A 17,929-nucleotide genomic window follows, 5' to 3' on the forward strand; every position below is an offset into this window, starting at 1 on the left:
TGCGGTCCACGCGTTTCCCTGTTTGTGTTTGTGCGGCGTGTGTGGTCCGACGTGCACATTGGCTGCAGCTGTTGAGTGGAAGAGGTTCAGGTGTGGGCTGACGTGGGAACCACTCCATTTCTATCTCTGTAATCACAGAATGGCGACTCCTACGTGAACCTCTCCAGGAAACAAAGGAGCCACAGATAGAAACGAGAAAGAGAGTCTCTGATCCCCCCGCCCTCACTGGTGCTGTAATGAATTTAATAGGGAGCTAGATTCCTCGTGCTTCTGTATCTACCGAGTAAATTAAACTATATGCGGCTGCCCCGCCCTGATTACGCTGTAAAATATTCAGCCATGAAATATCCGATATCGCCAACAGAGCTCTCATGGGAACCGAGGTGCTGCAGACAATAGCGCCGTTGTTACTTTTAAAAGGTCCCGCCACATAAAAGCAGACGGGCCGTCCACCTGAGCCGTACCAGCCTTATCTGAAGGGTACGTGGAGGCACATTAATAAGCAGCCGCTGAGCAATGCAAGGAATGTGACTTTGTTTCCTAACAGCCCCGTCTCCCTTTACGCTCTTCGCTCTTGAACCCTGTTTGCTGATAGCGGCGGTTGGCAAACACTGCTCGGGCCTCGCTTCGCCGCCGAGGTGAACAGAAACCAAACAGAGACTCAGCCCGCACACACACACACACACACACACACACACACACACACACACACACACACACACACACACACACACACAAATACCACCAGCGATGCTGAGTAAATATTTCAGGGAGATACTGGATTTCCAGTTGCAAACTTCTTTATTCTGGTGTCGCGTGTCAGATGCTGCTGGAGGTGTAATCGTCTCATCGTTGGTACTGTACTGAACACCTTAACATTATCATCAGCTGTGATGCTTTTAACGCTGACTTTGTACGGATGAATGTGTTTTTTAGAGCTTCAAAGTGCTTCTCCTTAACGTGGGTGTCAACAGACCTTACCTGTAATTTACCTGTCGTATGAAACTGCACTTAAATTTAAGGTTGACGATACTTCACAGCCGCTCAATGTGATGTCTGCTCACAGGGTGGAAACGTGAAGGGTGTTTGCAGCGATCGTACTCACTAAGGGAACGAGGCTGAGACTTCCTCCTGTTCATGCTTCAGATTAGTCAGAGAGGACTCACTGTTCTGAGACAGAGATCTAGATCCTGTGACATGATTTTGTTCCAGGATGCATCTAAACTTAGGACATCTATTTTTATTCAAATCCTTTTCAGACCATTACTGTTAGAAGCATTGGGTTGGTTGTTTCTACCTATAACCGACACATAACAGCGCGTGTTCTCACCCATGTTAACCATATGGAAGAGAACCTGATCTCAATGCTGTTTTAATCATTGTATCCACTCGCCCTTCACTTAGTCAACACATACACAAACACAATCCCAGTTTGAACTTGTTACCTGATGCCCCGTGGGATCAGCATCATCTGAAGGGTCAGGGATTATGCGATCTGTCCTTCTTCACGCCACAAAATGAGGAATAGAGGGAGAGCAGGCATGCTGATGTTGAAAACTATCACTTATCTATATTTTAATTACTATTTCATCTTCTCTACATTAAAGTAGTCTTATGTAACATCAGTCACATGCAGATCAATAAGGTTCCATGAAACACCAGCGCAGCCGGTCACCCCAGATAACCCCCACATGGCTACTGTAGTCAGTCTGACTAATTGAATTCTGTGCAGAAATACAATACTGTAAAGTCAGCAGAGGCCGTAAAGGATCAAAACGCCATCCGTAGGCTAACAGATGCAAAGTGAAGAAGCTCACCTCAGCGGGTCCTGCTCCAGGAAGACTTGACAGCTGATTAAGAGAGAGAGAGAGAGAGCGGGGAAAATCCACCAAGTTGTGGTCAGGGCTAAAAGAGTTTTGAACACGCTAATAAAGGAATCGGTTATAATAAGTGCAGAACACAGCAGAAACAGAAAAAATCAAAGGTTTGTTTTCTGCTGAGTTTGTAATTATAGAGGCTGCTGCTCAAAAAGTTCAAGGAAGTATCTGCGTTGATCAGCATTGATAATGAGAAGACTTAAAGGTTTCTCAGTTTCAGTGTTGCTTCCATTATTGTAGGTGTCAAAGTCAAGTGCATAACTAACTAACAGATTAGCCAGCACAACTTGAAAACAACTTTATTTTCATTAGCGCATGAGATTAGAGCAGCTGCATCACAAAGAAGACAGAAAAATGTAGAAATGTTAATATAGAAACAGCCAATGCAACACAGATAAATTAAGGAGACTCAAATCTGTGTTGGTGTAGGACCTTAACAGTTACTATTAAGTAAACCCGATGAACGTATTAGGAAGTTTAGATCTTTTGTCAGATTAGTAATAAATAAAATGTCCACGCCGACTCTGGGCTGCCTGTTCAACAGTGCCCAGTATTTATAGCTAAGACTAAATATGACCTTTGACCTCTTTGAACGCTGGCGTGTTCATCATCAATGGAGACAGTGTGAGCCCGAACACTGGCCCTTCAGCTCTAGCGCCACCACATTTAACCACCGGTGAATTATGAGCCATGTTCCAGATAGAAAGCCTTTTGAGTGTCACAGAATGAACAACGTCTGCGTGCGCTCACAGTCAGAAAACAGAGAGACAGCGAGCACTTCAAGGAGGCGTCGCCTCGGGCGTCTCAATAAGTTTCCATCCGTCCGTGTGTCACATCTGTCAAAGGCGCGACGCCTGACACGAGAACCTCACATGCACAGGAGGAACATCACGATCAAGCCTTTTCCTTCTCCAGTGGCCTCCAGCCACGGACGAGAACTGTTTGCCTGATTGTCTCCATCCATAATAAATAACCTGCTGACAATTAGAGAGCGCTGCTCTGCCGCCGTGCCCCAGAGGCACAGATGCTCTCACCCTCGCTTCATTACATACAGGCACGTCCTGAGTGTAAAGCACTGCTCTTCCTGGTTTCTTCACCCCTGTGCTGCTGTCACGTCAGGACCGTAGACGTACAGGAGTGGGGATTTGTGCTCTCTGAAGTGATTACATGTGATCCTGGAGGCCATGGTACCTGTTGCTTCTCACTTCAAGGGTCAAAGGTCGGAGCAGTCAAACATCTGACACTGCAACAAACCACCACCATTCGCTGTCATGGCCTTGATTGCTGACACAAAGCGCCCAATGAGGAGGAGTTAAACGCACCACCGCAGGTCTCTGTGTTTTACCCAGCTAACAACTGTGGAGAATACAGGTTTGCTAGCGCTTATATAACACAGAGTGTGCGCTGTGTGGGAGGTGGAGATGTAACCTGCAAAGTTACCCCACAAACGTAAACAAACTTTGATTGCGAGCAGGGAGAGAGAGAGAGAGAGAGAGAGAGAGAGAGAGAGAGAGAGAGAGAGAAAGTGCCGAGGGAGGAGGGCGGAGGAGCCGGCGCTTGCGAGCTGTGTGCTTTTTTTTTTTTTTTTTCCGGGGCTTTTGTTGAGTGACCCCTCGCGCATTCGAGTGCGAGCGAGCGAGCGTTTCGTGGGAGGGAGCGTTTTGTGCATCAAACGCTGACAAGCCCGAGCCTGTGCTCCGCGAAGCATCTTTGGAATTCGGCTCCCCCGTCCTTTCGCTCCTCTGTCTCGGTCGCCGGTGGTGACCTCCGAGGGGTGGGCGCTTCATTGAAGGCTTTGTTTTTAACACAGGAGACCCGATTACAGTATTTTAGGAGAGGGCGTCCTTGAAACCCTCAATCCTCTTAAATGCTGCATGTTTTCCTTTCTTTGTGATTGTAGTCAAGTGTTGTTGTGTAGTTTTTGAGATGATAGGGACGAACTCCTGTGAAAACCCCAGCCAAAACCTTCCCTGGAAGCCTTTAGAGGAACATCACACCTCTCAGCAGCTGCTTTAGCTATAAAGGAGCTAAGGTTAATGAAATATGATAAATGTAGCATAAAAAGACAATTACCATTAAACATGTGATTATGTTCATTTGTTTGGCACTAAAGCTGTCAGAATCATAGCTACCCAGGTCTATTTATAGCCCTGATGATACATACTGGTGAACATAAACAACTATTGTACTATTTCACTATTTTATATACTGTACGTGCTTATGCCTGGTATAAGTCAGCAGCTCATCTCGGCTGTGAAAGAAGCATAAATCACGAACAGAGGACTTTAAGTGTTCAAAGCTGCCAGGAGTCCCCACTTTGATCCGTGTGTGTGTGTGTGTGTGTGTGTGTGTGTGTGTGTGTGTGTGTGTGTGTGTGTGTGTGTGTGTGTGTGTGTGTGTGTGTGTGTGTGTGTGTGTGTGTGTGTGTGTGTGTGTGTGTGTGTGTGTGATTTAATGAGGTGTGTTGTGTATCAGGGCCCCTTGGCTCGCTGGGCCCAGGCTGTAAATCTCTCCATGTCTCCTGGTTTACTCTGGCCTACAAACCAGGAGGCAATTATAGAAAACAACTGGATGCGAGATTTCTTCAGCCCTGCATGATTTGTGGCTGCAGCCTAAAAGGGTTTTTACCCTCTTATCTACCCAAAAGGAATAGCTCGGCCTCAGCTCGACCTCGACTGGTTTGTGTCTCTGGCAGAAACGACACGAACGGTTCCGAGACACTGGACCTAAAAATACCACGTCCATCAGGTTTAGCTCGCTCATGATTTATTCATACACGCCGTCATTGGGTATGTTCAGTATGACCAGCTTTGACTACATACCACGTCTGATCAGAGTCACACTAGGAGTGGTCCAACAGCAGAGCTGGGTTTTCCACCCAGAGTCTCGTCACATTACGTTATATTAATCAACAGTAATTACCAGGGTTCCTCCCTCAGTCTGAATTCAGCCTGGATTATATTGGCTTATTAGGAGCAGGATGCTTTAGTGGAAAGTTTTACATTAGGGGAAACAGAGCTCATGAATATAAACATGAGTAGCCTGGGCTGCTGAGAGCCCTGTGTGGAGTGGGCTGGAGCTGCCATTGCACAGCTCTTTGTGTCCATTTTATCCATTTGCATAATTGTTGTAACTGTGGAGGCCAGCAGTGTAAAACACTTGATAACTGCGGATTGTATTAGAAGCACGACGTCACTGCAGGTGCCTGTGCTCAAACAACATCGGATGTTTGGGCCTAACAATGGCAGAGTAAAATAGTGTAGAGGCAGTGTGTCATGAGCCGGTGCTGACGGAAAGGAGGACGCCCCTGTCGATAGTCAGGATGAGACAAGCGTGGTTGCTTGTCATGCTGCGTTTCAGGACTTGGCGATATTTCAAGTTGCATCTTGTTGCAACAATAAAGTGAAGTGGTTGAGTAAATAGCTAATATAGAATATCTGATGCCCTTGAATGCATCAGGAGGAAGGAAAACGAATTACCACACAATAGTGAAATAATTATAAACCAATATTTCAAATTGCTACTCAGTGAGCTTAAAAGTAAGGAAACATCCAGACGAGCCCTCCCTCATTCTACCTGTTCCACTGCTGAGGCCCAAAGGAGACTTTGCCTCCGTCTAGTCTTGTTTGCGGTCAGAAGGCCTGCAGCGAGTCCGCGTTTTACGCTGTGAAGAATGCTTTACGGCCGCTGAGCGTGTTTATGCATGAGCAGAGCGAGGGGTCAGGGAGGTGAAATCAATAGCGATCCTTAATGAGGTTGTCTGAAAAGGAGGAGTGGAGGGGAACGCGGAGATGTGCGGCGCAGCGGCCGAAGGGGCTCGAACCTGGCGACACGATGAGGAACGAGGCGCTGCAGGACTGTGATTGGAAAATGGGATGCGCATGATTTTCATAAGCAGGAAACTTGCAAACACAATAAACTACCGCAGCACACCGTCTATTAACGTCTGTTTACACAGGCTCTGTCTGACTTTTAGGCAAATGAGCGCGTCTGCACTAACGTAGCTGGAGTTACACGACACGCTGACCGGGCTCGCGTGCAGCACGATTGACTGCCTTAAGGGAGGGATAAGAGCCTCTGTAACAGCTCCATCATCAAACACATCTTTCCTTCCTCATCCTCATCTCGGCTGCATCATCACCGTTTGCTGTGTCAGTTGTGCTTCACAGGGTTACAGCATAGTGCATGTGTGATGTTCTGAGCTGAGCAGCACCAGCTGTCTGTGTGGTGAAATGCCACCGATGAAACATCGGTCCTCATTTTGCTTATTAGCGGGTCTAATGTCACCTTGACCTCATTGTCTACTTCTACTGCTTTTCACAGAGCGCCTTACCTGCCCACAGAGTCCAGTAACCAATGGCAGCCTCAGTCCAGACGCTTCCTCTGACCCGTGGCCCTAACAAAAACTTCCATAACCCTTTCCCAGCCACACCCCTCTCCTCCCGTTGCAGCATGGGAAGTGTAGGCAGTCTGGTGGAAAGGCCGGACGTGTCTCCAGCTAAAGGCAGCCGTGCCGTGCCCCAGGTGAGACCCAAACAGACTAATGGCCTCCTGAAGAAAGGCTTCACCCAGAGAGAGCTGCTCAACTACCTCAACATCACCAGGTGAGTGCCGCCATAGAGCCGGGCCGCTTTCATGGAAAATGCCACAGGGCGCACAATAAAACGTGACAGGACGTGGCCTCCGCTGACCTGCTGTGCTTCCACGCAGAAAAGAGCCCAAAGCAAACGCGGGCGGTGACGGCAAGAAAGACATTATCTCTGGTCTCAGCTCCACCGGCGGTCAAGAGGAGGACAATGTATATGCCAAGGTCTACAATAAAGACGGCACCGAAATAGACTTGACAAAGAACTCACTGCCAAGTGGGGGCAAGTATGAAAAGGTGATTATTGTTTAAAATGCTACATATTTTGCATTTATTAATTTGTAATATGCATCAAAGATACTGGGAAAATACATAGTTCTGCCTTCTTTTATTGTTATCTATTCCAGCCCTCTTTGTTGTGATTAAACTGCCCCCCCCCCCCCTTTTTTTCCAGGCTCATTTTAGATCCTCAGCTTTTAAGCCTGTCACCCCCAAAAACTTCAGCTCAATGCAAAACCTCTATCCATCCTCCAAGTCGGAGGATGTAGACCACGGCCTCTCCAATGGCCTGCACAGAGCCTACGCCCACATCCCCAAAGCCGTCTCCACCTCGTCCTCCTCGTCCTCCCCCTCTCGTCAGGGCGGGCCGACGCCCACTGGCAACAAGGTAGCCTGAACACACAGTGCTAACTTTAACCCTTAGGCCTCATTTTCTGGATCAAGTGCATTCATCTGATTGTTCACATGTTCCCTAACATGAGCCAAATGGCATATGAGACAAAATAACAGGATTCACTCCAACAGCAAAACAATTACCAGTATTTGACCAATATGTATGAGTAAAACAAATCTGTGTGTCACTCAACTGGCTGTGGTGACCTACTGTTTAATCCCCACTGTGCAGGCCCACTCCTCGCAGCGTGGAGCGAGTCAGGAGGACGATAACCTGTCAGATTCAGGGCATAACTCCATGAGCAGCCTGCCACCGTACCGGCCTCCCTTCCGCCCACACCTGGCTCACATTAGGTCAGCGCGATCCTCCCAGCTATGCTGTACTTCACATTCAAACAATGTGTTGCTGTAGGAGATGTTTCATGTGCGTATGTGTTTTATACCAAAGTGCATCAATGGGCCACATTAACGCCATCGGGTCATTGGACCGCACCTCCCTGGGCGCCAAGTCTGCAGGGTCGAGAGGTGGGGAGATAGCGTGTCGCAGCATGGCAACCCTGAGCCGCTTGACTCCATACGGAGGCGAAGCCCCCCCACCGTACGAATGGACCCTGTCTCTGTCTGTAGAGGAAGTGGTGAGTACTGGGATGGAAGAATGGATGGATGGATAGGTGTCATATTGCGAAACCATTAATCCCGTTGTTTTTTCCAGGTGCGGGACCTGGAGGAGCGCCTCGTGGAGAAAGAGCATGAGCTAAAGCAGATGAAAAGAAACCTCGATGAGAGCGAGGGCGCCATCGCTCAGGTGAGTCTCGTATTAAAGAGCGTGCCCACACCGCGTACTTTCCCGTCAGCCGTTTTGACGTTTGATCCCCATCTGCTCGCCACACGCAGGTGTTTGAGGGGAAGCAGCGTTTGTGGGAGAAGGAGGTGGAGGAGCTCAAGCGCCTCTACGCCGCCAAGCTGCGTCAGGTCTCCCAGCATGCCCAGCGCTCCCAGCGCAACCTGCAGCTACAGCTGTTCAAGGCCCAGCAGGAGAAGAACCGACTGCAGGAGGAGCTTGACAGCCTGAAGAGGGAACGGAGCCAGGAGGATGGGGCCATGGCCAAACGAAGCAGTCCGACCCTGGAGGAGACGCAGTGGGAGGTGGGAAACAGACAAAGCACCTCCACTGCTTTCTGTTCTTTCCTGTTTGAAGCCGTATTCTCTAGTTGCCCATTACTCTGTCTTGCAGGTTTGCCAGAAGTCAGGGGAGATCTCCTTGCTGAAGCAGCAGCTGAGGGATTCCCAGGCAGAGGTGACCCAGAAGCTGAGTGAGATTTTCCAGCTGAAGACGCAGCTCCGGGAGACTCGCACGCAGCTGCGCAACAGAGACGACCAAGTGGATGCGCTGAAGCTGGTGCTGCAGGAGACGCAGCGTTGCAGACGTTCCTCTCAGAACGCGCACGAAGACGACAAAGCCGATGAGGGGTGCGCTTCAGCGGGGGCAACAGGTAGTTTATCCATAGCAGTACTGTATTTCAAACCTTCTTGCCTGTTCAAGCCAAGTTTAAACCTTAAGAGAACATTTATATGGCCACATATTAACACGATGTGCCATCATAATATAATTTCTTATCAACAGAGCAGCAGCTTGTCTGGGTTATTCTGAGCAAAGATATTTATATGATTTGACCCAAAATCCAGTTATTTGAATATCCAGGGCAGGAGCAGAACTCTGTGCGCATGTAAAACAGATCCAAGCCTTTCATTCCATTCCCTCTTCCACTCTGCTGGACTGTAGCTGAGGCCATGCGAACCTCTTCATTGCAGGAGGCTGCGGGGGCCCCACGGAGGAGCGTCTGCGCGCCGAGCTCCTGCTGGAGCGCCGCCAGAGCGAGGCCCAGCTCATGGCTTTCGAGGAGGAGAGGCGCACGTGGCAGACGGAGAAGGACAAGGTCATCCGCTACCAGAAGGAGCTGCAGGCCAGCTACTTGGAGATGTACCACCGGAATGAGGCGCTGGAGAGGGAACTGCAGCAGCTGAGGGCTGGCAGAGAGCGGGGTGGGGGAGACGGGGGAGACGGAGGAGGGGGGAGCAGAAGTGGGACACTGGAGAGAGAAGTACCACAGCTGAGGAGTGAGAGAGCGGGTGAGAGACAAGAGGAAAGAGCTTGCTCTGGTTTACTGTGGATGCACAAGATTGATTTGATTTGATTAATTTGATTGTGACAGACTGTTTTTTCCCTGTATGACCTATGGAAGCTCATGTCCACTGGACTTCCATAAGGCACTGAGTGAAATGTGGTTAATTTAAGAATTACAATTTACAAGTGAATCAGTGAGTCAGAAAAAAATTGTGAATTATGAAAACAAAGATTTTATTTATGTCAATCAACCTGGGCAGCTTCTATTTCTCTGTATGTTCCATGGTCATTTTATTAACCCTGACAAGAGACATAATGTCCTATAGAATACGCCTAACCTGGCTCTAACTGTATATCCTTATTGGATGACATGTCAGTTCTGTATTAAAAATAGAGTCTGCCCAGGGTCCAAAGTTGAATCCAAAAGAAAAAAACAAGCTGAAACCTAATTTTATTGCATCATGTCAAAAGCCTAAACACTTGTAATTTTCCACTACAGGTTTGCATTCAGGGTTGTAGCTACCACGGATGAGAGGATACTCACGTTCAACAACATGAGGCAATGCTGTATAAACAGATGCACACCATGGAGTCTGCTGAGGTTGGAGGAACAATATACTGTACGGGGGCCCTGAAGACTGACACGCCCTAAAGCAAGAACCCGAGAGGTGCTGAGACCAGAACCAGTCATTTCATACAGCCTTGCCTGCAAACTGTCCTGCTTAAGCCTGTAAATGAAACCACGCTGCTTGTGACCACTCTCATCACATTTGGTAGTTCCGTTTTGTCTTGGGCTGCTGTACTAACTGGACCAGAACCAAGGGGTTCCACAGGATTCACGAATATCTCAGTAAAGTGTGTGCAGGTGGTTTGTGGACTCTGGGCTCACCTGCACCCCTGGTGGGGGAGGGAGGTGGAGGGCCACCCCACTGGGCTATGTACAGTAGAAGATGAAAGCTATCTGGTGCCAAGGTACCAGAGGAGCAGGAAACGTTCCACTGTCACTGGCTCATTAACCTTGTACATAATTGTAATTTCCCTTCGGCTGGCCAGGTGTCGTTTTGAACAGACGTACTTCAGTCTTTGATTGCAGTGAACATAATCAGTAGGTGCACATGATGAATGTGACTGCCTCGCTACTGGTGGAACCCATTTGTACATACTAAGCCAATTACACCAAATGCATGACATAGAAGTTGTTCTCTTGCTTGGCTTATTCTACACTCACTGTACACTTTATTAGGTACGCTTGTACAATTTAAATTAATCCAGCGCATCCGTGAATAGTACTGAACTTTTACAAGCTCATAATTATAGGTTTAAGTGAATTATTAAGAAAGGTGATAATTGTACTCTATGTTTGGTATTGAGGTCACAGTAGTTGCAATAGAGCCACCATTAGAACCATCTTTGTGGAGGTACTGTATTGAATTAGAATGTGCGGGTGTACCTAATAAAATGATTAGTGAGTAGATTTAGATATCATTGACCTTTCAACAAACTGTGACCTTATTATACTGTACAGTATAATTATATATATTTATATTTGTTTTGAAGCCCTAATAAACATTTCTGATGTGGTGTAATAGATTTTTTGTTTAAACTAACCCATTACTTTTCTCAAAGTTCTTCAGAGAAGTATTCTCTGTCTCCTGCCATTCCTCAGAAATCACGTTAGAATGTCATAGTGATAAAACAGAATTATTCGAGGGATCAGACGTCTGGCTGTCTGCTCTTAGGGGTTTGAAATCCCTGCAGAGCATGTCAATAAAACTCAAGGACAGGGTCTTTACAAGGGAGTCAACAACAGAGCAGCAAAGGCTGCTGGGACTAATGTGGCTTTTAGAGGTTTGGCCTTGGATTCTTATCTTAGTTTCTCCCTAAGGTCCTCCCTCCCCAGCCAGTGCTCACCTACTGGCTCCTGCTTTATGGACAGTTGAGAGGTGGAAGGTCAGTTGAGATGGACACATGCTATGGGAGGAACCTGTTTGCTTCAGAATATAAGCGGTTCTATAAAAACCAGAACAAAGAGCCAAAGATATCTTGGCAGGAATTGGAGGTTTAACAATACATTTTCTGAGAACATACGAATAGAAATAGTGTAAAAACTTAAAAATGCAGATCAGTTCTGAGCTGGGGATGACTCACTGGTTCTTACTTTGGCTTTTGAAATGTTATGTAAACTGGGGCTTAATATAACTTGTACAGATCAGGAGAGGTGGAGTGCTGAATGTCGTCAACATGAATAAAACTGATAAATTATCAATTTAAAGAGACAGTTCTTGCCTGCAAAATACATCCAACCAAAAAAACATTTACAACCCTAAGAGATGACGAAAAAAGCACTAGTGCCACCAAGTGGTGCTGAAAGGAGGTGAGTAGCTGTGGAAAGCTAACGAAGTAGTCTACCACATGCCTCCAACACTGACGTGGAGTATAAAGTTTTATTTTTTAATTTCAGATGCAAGTATATGAAACATGTTAGAGGATAAATATTTACAATAAAGGGTTGCATAACACACAAAAGCAGGAAATGCAAACATTCAAGAAAGTTAATAGGATAGAAGTACAGAGTGCTAGCAGGCTATCCGAAGGTACACTCAAAGAAGAAATGAATGATTGTCAACCAAGAAAAGAAAGGAAAGGAAATCCGGTGAAATTCCACACAGCACGTGCTTCAGACCATCCCAAAGTCAAACCAGGATAAATATCTACCTTTAACTAGCTGTAAAGTTGCTTTGTGTGTGTGTGTGAGATATGCTGGTGCAGTGCTTTCAGAACAAATGAGCCTCACCAGAGCGTGAGGTGACATCACCAGGAACAACCACTGTCAGTACTGATCAGCTAAACATACTGTAGTGCACGCCCACATCTCTCGGTTCGTGTTGCACACTTTCCCCAAGTGTATGCTAAAACATCACCAGTTGAATAATATATGTACAAAGTCAAGCCACACCGAACCCTGGGCCTGAATATTGAAATAGTTTATTTATGTCTTCAACACTCCCTATATAAATGTACAACTTTAATACTAACTTCCAGGTGTTGTATGAACTGTTACAATGAGCCCTGAGTGAATGTATGAATATTAATATTTATAATCTGACTCAAACCTCAAATAAAAGCCAAACCTGTGCAGCAGAGGCATTGTCTAAGTATAGTCAAACAACAGCTACAGCGATCAGAGGACTTCCCCACCTACGATGATTAAAAGCTGAATCACAAGCCTACAGTCACTGCAAGTCAGACCATACGGCTACCATCACGTCACTTGACATCTCCAAATCGCACGGTTTTGCAAGCCTAGGACACACAGCAGGGCGCAGAGTGAGGCAATGGCACAGCCGCGATGTGGACTGTCCAGTCGTTGCTTGGGAGGCTTATACAGTAGTGTTGATTATGCACGTTGCTGTTCAGTTTGAGTTGCTATTTTACATGAGCCGCCCTGGCTTTGCCAATGAAAAATAAAAACAAAGCACATTTCACAGTAGTATATATATGTATATATAGTTTTTGTTTTTTGTTGTTTGTTAAATACATACATAGATCAACACAAATGGCTTCTATATTGATGATAAACTTGCTGGTGCAGTCAGTCACAAAAAAGCTGTTCCACCATTGACGAGTTAATTGTTCCGCCGGTCAAAGAGAAGCCTCATCCCCAGCGACACTATGCGAGGCCTTTATCACAACCCTGGGAACTAAAGGGTCACGAACAACATAGACCTCCAGTTTTTTTTTTAACCAGCAAATAATAACCTTCACAAAACTCTGTTACTGTCTTTTTTCGTGTATTATAATAGAAGTTTATTCTGATCCTGATATTAGAAACAGCCTATCTATACCGCATATCCATACTCACCCATCCATAATCATTTTAAAAAAAAAAAAACAGTCATCCAACTCAAGACAGTGAAGAAAGCAAAGAAAAATAAACTATGAAGTATTACATAATTTAAAAGGATAAGTCTATAACTCTGTGGGCATCTTCAAATGAGTTTCAACGTGTGATCCTTTTTCAGAAGGTCTTCTTTATGAGGATGTTTTTAGTTATGACAAACTCCTCACTAAACTACAGGCTGTGGATGTACCATCCTTACTGAACTCTGTGTACTATAAATTCGGAGGCCCCCCAGGTGGGTTAAAGAATGGCCAAGACTGTCCAAAGGAGCACTGGGGTAAAACCTTATTGCTTACAATAAGGCCACGCGGCCAGGAACAGAGGAAAGGGCCAGAGCAAATGGTCCTAGAAACGCAAAGAGCTCCAGGGAACTTCATCCTTACTCACAGGGAGAGTATGTGGTATCAAAAGTATATCTGCTTGGCATGTGATGGATTCTGCTCCATGGGGCAGTAAGGGCATTTTAACCTAAAGAGGAGATGGGATATAGAGACAATAAAAGAATGTTATGCGTGTTTAATAGATTAATGAACATGGTGAAATCAACAGTGATTTCACATTTTTTAATAACATTAAACTTTGTCATTGGATTTTACATTTGGATTGTATTGTTGACTTACTTCCCAGCATTGGTCAGTTTATTGAGGGCATCTCTGGAGATGACATGGCCACAGATGAGCTTCATTGGGGGGTTGCTCTCTGAGGTTTGTTGCCGAAGAATAGGACAGGCGAACACAGAGTGGTACCAGCACTTCTTCCCAAGGTCAATTTCAATCTAAACAAACAGACATGTTTAATTAACCTAATGCTGAAAAAGGAATCCAAATGCGTATTTTTAGAAAGTCAATGGGGGCTTACGGGCAGTTCGTCCTTGTGTGTCCAGACCCCACTACACTGTCTTTGTTCTATCACCTGCTTTATGTTCATCAGCACGGGCAAAGCCATACAGCCTGATGCAAAACTGTGTAGAAAGGCATAGTAATACTCATACATTTTGAATGCAGTTACATCTTTAAAACACACTCCTCATGGTACAAAATTATCGTTATTTATTGGTACTGTTTCTAAAAATATATACTATGTTTTAGCTTCAGTGCCAACTATGGCATAAATGCAAAAATACTAAAGCAGTCATAGATGTATTGTGAGTATTGATTTCTGTTTCTGACCTAACACTAAGAGGAGACTCCACAGAGAGGCCCAGTAAAGCGCAGGCATCTCTGGTGAAGATGTTACAGATCTCAGCCCACTGATTTGTTTCAAGAAGACTTCGGTATGGAGAGTTCTCAATGCCATGTCTTAGGTACACCAGACTACCCATCAGGATTTGAATATCTGCATCAAGAGAAGAAAAAAATATTACAAGGAAAATATGAAACATAGTATAACTCTGTGTGTGTGTGTGTGTGTGTGTGTGTGTGTGTGTGTGTGTGTATATAACACTGTGCAATATTTATATTATATTTAAACAACATACACTAACCCTTTGTGTGACACCATACTCACTCTGCCCACCTGTATAGTTATTGTACTGTGCCAAGTTAATTTCATTCTATCGCTGTATATTTCATTTATTGTGCTGTTGCGAGCAAAATTTCCCCATTGTGAGACTATTAAAGGTTTTCTTATTCCTATTATTTTCATTCTTAATACATGTATTTGGTTTTCTTCCTTTTTATTGTTAAAATACTATTGGGTTGTAGGAAAGAAGAACTTTTTCTAAGTGGATATGTGCTGAATGTGTACTGGATGTGTACTGAATGTCATTTATATCAAGACACTGTGTGCTGCCTACCTCTCTGGTGCTGAGAGGCAAAAGGCTGGAAATGTCTGGCATACTGTAGAGCCTCCATTTGATTAGTGATGCCTCCGCTGAGCAGACTGATAAAGTACAAGCGGTGTAGCTTAAATTCCAAACTGCTGTTTAAGTCCAGAAGGCGCTGTCGATTTGTCACAGCCCACCTAAACAGACACAAGATCTTGATTATCCTGACAAAAGACTTAAAAGTAATAGTTAAGACAAGAGAATTTCTCAAAGGTATGGTATTAAAACTAACCTGTGTTTTAAGTAGCCAGACAGCTAATCATGCTGGTATGTAAAATAATAAACCCTTTCTATTGTATTATTATTAAAATGAACAGACACAGAAATAGTCATAAATAAACGAACAAACATACTCTAATGCTGGCCTGAGGTCCTGCATCCGCAATGCTTCAAGGATCCGGTTCAGCTCCAAAAAAGGCTGTTTCATACTCATGTCTATGACAACACCAGACTCCTGGAAAACATAAAGTCACTCACAGTAGATTAATTTGAAGCCACACAAGAATTACTTTAAGTTTTCAGAAATGAATGTTCTCAAGGTCTTACCTGGCAAAGATCCTCTGCTACACTTAGCATCCCTTGTCTATACAGATGCTCCACAATACTCTCACTCAGGTATTTCTGTCTTTCAGGTGTGTCCCACACAGTCTCTGCCACAACTGCACTGATCTCTGCATCAAAATTCTACAGACAGAGGTATCTGAGATTAAGAAAATGTATGGCATATATAAAAGCTAAGAAAAGCAACTGACTGTCCTTACTCTGTCAATTGCTTTGCCCACTTTTGACACACTGCCGTGGATGTCCTTATGTCGGGATGCTAGCATCTGCACTGTTTCTTTGATGTTTTTACAACACTGGGCCATTGTCTGAGATAAGACTGATATGTCTGCATCTTGTACTCCTGTAAGACAGAAAGATAACAATAAGACATTCATGTTGACTCATGGCACTCAACACTAATAAAAACAAACTAGTAATATATTTTCTGAAATGACAAAGCAATTTAAAGCACAGTAAAAAACATGTTTTATTTTGTTACAGTTGCAACTGAGAATATATATATATTTATATAGCTGAATATATTCTTACCAAAAGCAAGAAGCTGTCCTCGTATCTCACAAACACTGCGCAGCAGCTCATCTAACCGCTCCTCAGACTGGTGACCATACGTTACGAAGCGGTGGAGCACTTTCTCCAACTCCCGCTCCACACATGCACACTGCTCCATAGTTCCAACTGGGACATACACAAAGCACCACATCAGGGATTTTAAAGACAAATACAAAAAAAATACAGAAATAGCTAATGATATGTTGCCTCAATTTAAATATCTGAGACCAGTACCAAGTCTTTGCAGCTCCATTTATATGGCCAATGGTGAACTCCAAGTAAAACAGTTTAAGAAAGAAACTTCATGTTAAAATGGTGCAGGCGGTTTCCATGTTTCTTCTTTGCTATGGTCCACAGCCAATGTATTAGCAGTTATCTTAAGTTAAATAAAAACCATGAAAAATACAATGGAATCTAATAATAATTCTATTAATAGATTTTTAATATTGTAAAACTGCATATTTATACACAATCTGCTACAGTGAATTAAAAACTACAGATAATCCCACTCGCGTAGATTGTAATCATATTAAGACGTAACAAACTATGATTTTTATACAACTTTCCTGAATAAAAGTTGCCCTGTTGTGACAATGCTAACAACTAATAAGGCCTCAACATTTTTACCAAGAAGGCACACTGTAGTCTGCGGCCTGGTGTTTACAAACGATAGTCGCCGCTAGCGCTACGTCTGTAGCTATAGTTAGAAGTTTGATCATCGGATAATCTAAATTGATCAGTGATTTGGTTCGAGCAACTGATCTACATGCATCTATCATTTCCCTACGTATTAGAAAAAAACAACTCTAGTTGATTAAAAGGTATAGATTAGTTTTAACTTTGTGCTTGTAAGCTGAAAACAGAAAATGTCCACCAACCGTAACACAGCTAACGTTAACCAACATTAACACAAGCTATGATTTTACCGTAAAATTCGAGTTGCTTGTTTCACAATTTTATTACTCACGTGGTTTGATGTATGACAAGTGCTGTAAATTTGTAGACATTTATTACGATGTCAGAAAATAGATAATTATTAATGTTAGCAGAGCTAACGTAAACAAACGGTGTCACAGTCCAGCTAGCTACAAAAGCTCGTCAATGCTAGCAGCTAGCATAGCTAGCTGATTTAGCCAAATGCTGACTGAGAAGGCCTAAATAATTTAGGACAGAATGACAACCCGCATGTATTTATTGTTTTGTGTCGTTACAACACCCAAAACATCTATCGCCAATTAAATATATTCTACAAATACCTTTTATTAAAAATCACTCACCTACCCTGCTAATTAGTTAGCAAACATTAGCGTTAGCCACTCGCCTGTTATGACAACACTTCAGCAGTAATGCGGAACTTCCTGTGTCGCATTCTGCGTTGACAGTGGACATTTCAAAATAAAGTTCCTCCTCTGGTCACCTCTAAATACGACTCCAACTGAAAGAGCTGCGTTGTTCGACCTAAAGTTTCCACATAACAGAGATGCTTGTTTAGTTTTATTATTATTGTTGTTGCTACCAAAAACATTCAAATGAAGCTTGAATTAGAAATGTGCCCTAGAGACCTTTGTCTCTAGGGCAGAGTTCAAGCCCAAAAGCACAACTAGGTCAGTTAAAAAATAGATTAATTTGGAATGGGATCTATGTTTATAAAATTACTTTAGGAATTCTTGGCGTTATTTAACTCCAACTTAAATAACGTATCATAAGACTGCCAGGTCTTTAACACTATTTCCTCAGATAGAAATACTACAGAAAAATAAGTGACTCATTTAAAACAGCAAGTCAAGTATCTGCACAGATCAGGGGAGTGTTTGGCAAGAAGCAATCTGCA

General features: G+C 44.2%; 2 protein-coding genes across 12 annotated transcripts in view; one reads left to right on the forward strand and one right to left on the reverse strand.

The window, feature by feature from the left end:
* Nucleotides 1-10,849, forward strand: part of n4bp3 (NEDD4 binding protein 3) — a 19,897-nt gene extending 9,048 nt beyond the window's left edge. For 4 of the 6 annotated variants that reach the window (XM_029165666.3, XM_029165668.3, XM_029165667.3 and 1 more), the window contains 10 exons: nt 6,201-6,481; nt 6,588-6,759; nt 6,917-7,129; nt 7,367-7,488; nt 7,583-7,769; nt 7,847-7,939; nt 8,029-8,280; nt 8,369-8,627; nt 8,947-9,264; nt 9,759-10,849. In XM_029165666.3, the coding sequence (XP_029021499.1) occupies nt 6,234-6,481; nt 6,588-6,759; nt 6,917-7,129; nt 7,367-7,488; nt 7,583-7,769; nt 7,847-7,939; nt 8,029-8,280; nt 8,369-8,627; nt 8,947-9,264; nt 9,759-9,778 (1,884 nt within the window). In that variant the 5' untranslated portion in view covers nt 6,201-6,233 and the 3' untranslated portion in view covers nt 9,779-10,849. Of the gene's footprint in view, nt 1-6,200; nt 6,482-6,587; nt 6,760-6,916; nt 7,130-7,366; nt 7,489-7,582; nt 7,770-7,846; nt 7,940-8,028; nt 8,281-8,368; nt 8,628-8,946; nt 9,265-9,758 lie in introns of those variants that run through there. The other 2 variants (XM_029165669.3, XM_055512516.1) reach the window with 2 other exon arrangements.
* An 840-nt stretch (nt 10,850-11,689) lies between these two features.
* On the reverse strand, nt 11,690-17,539 carry rmnd5b (required for meiotic nuclear division 5 homolog B). Of its 6 annotated transcripts, none has more exons than XM_029165701.3 (11): nt 17,376-17,420; nt 16,333-16,370; nt 16,078-16,224; nt 15,747-15,889; nt 15,532-15,669; nt 15,339-15,439; nt 14,956-15,122; nt 14,330-14,495; nt 14,019-14,121; nt 13,781-13,935; nt 11,690-13,628 (listed from the first exon to the last, which is right to left on the reverse strand). In XM_029165701.3, the coding sequence occupies exons 2-11, from the start codon at nt 16,349-16,351 to the stop codon at nt 13,565-13,567; spliced, it is 1,203 nt and encodes a 400-aa protein (XP_029021534.1). In that variant the 5' UTR covers nt 16,352-16,370; nt 17,376-17,420; the 3' UTR covers nt 11,690-13,564. The 6 variants fall into 6 exon arrangements, with proteins under 6 accessions (XP_029021534.1, XP_055368496.1, XP_055368497.1 ...); XM_055512521.1 differs by having other exon boundaries at nt 16,333-16,474; nt 17,380-17,397; XM_055512522.1 differs by having other exon boundaries at nt 16,333-16,474; nt 17,376-17,390.
* Nucleotides 17,540-17,929: the final 390 nt, after the last annotated feature.

The sequence above is a fragment of the Betta splendens genome, chromosome 10, assembly GCF_900634795.4.
Source record: "Betta splendens chromosome 10, fBetSpl5.4, whole genome shotgun sequence".
In the NCBI taxonomy this organism is placed as follows: Eukaryota; Metazoa; Chordata; class Actinopteri; order Anabantiformes; family Osphronemidae; genus Betta; species Betta splendens.

Coding starts and splice junctions, on each gene's coding strand:
- rmnd5b (XM_029165700.3), bottom strand. CDS start 17,105: ATGTCTACAAATTTACAGCACTTGTCATACATCAAACCAC. Junction 16,225..17,065: donor CTTGTCATACATCAAACCAC/GTGAGTAATAAA, acceptor TGTATGTCCCAG/TTGGAACTATGGAGCAGTGT. Junction 13,629..13,780: donor AAACTGACCAATGCTGGGAA/GTAAGTCAACAA, acceptor TCTCCTCTTTAG/GTTAAAATGCCCTTACTGCC.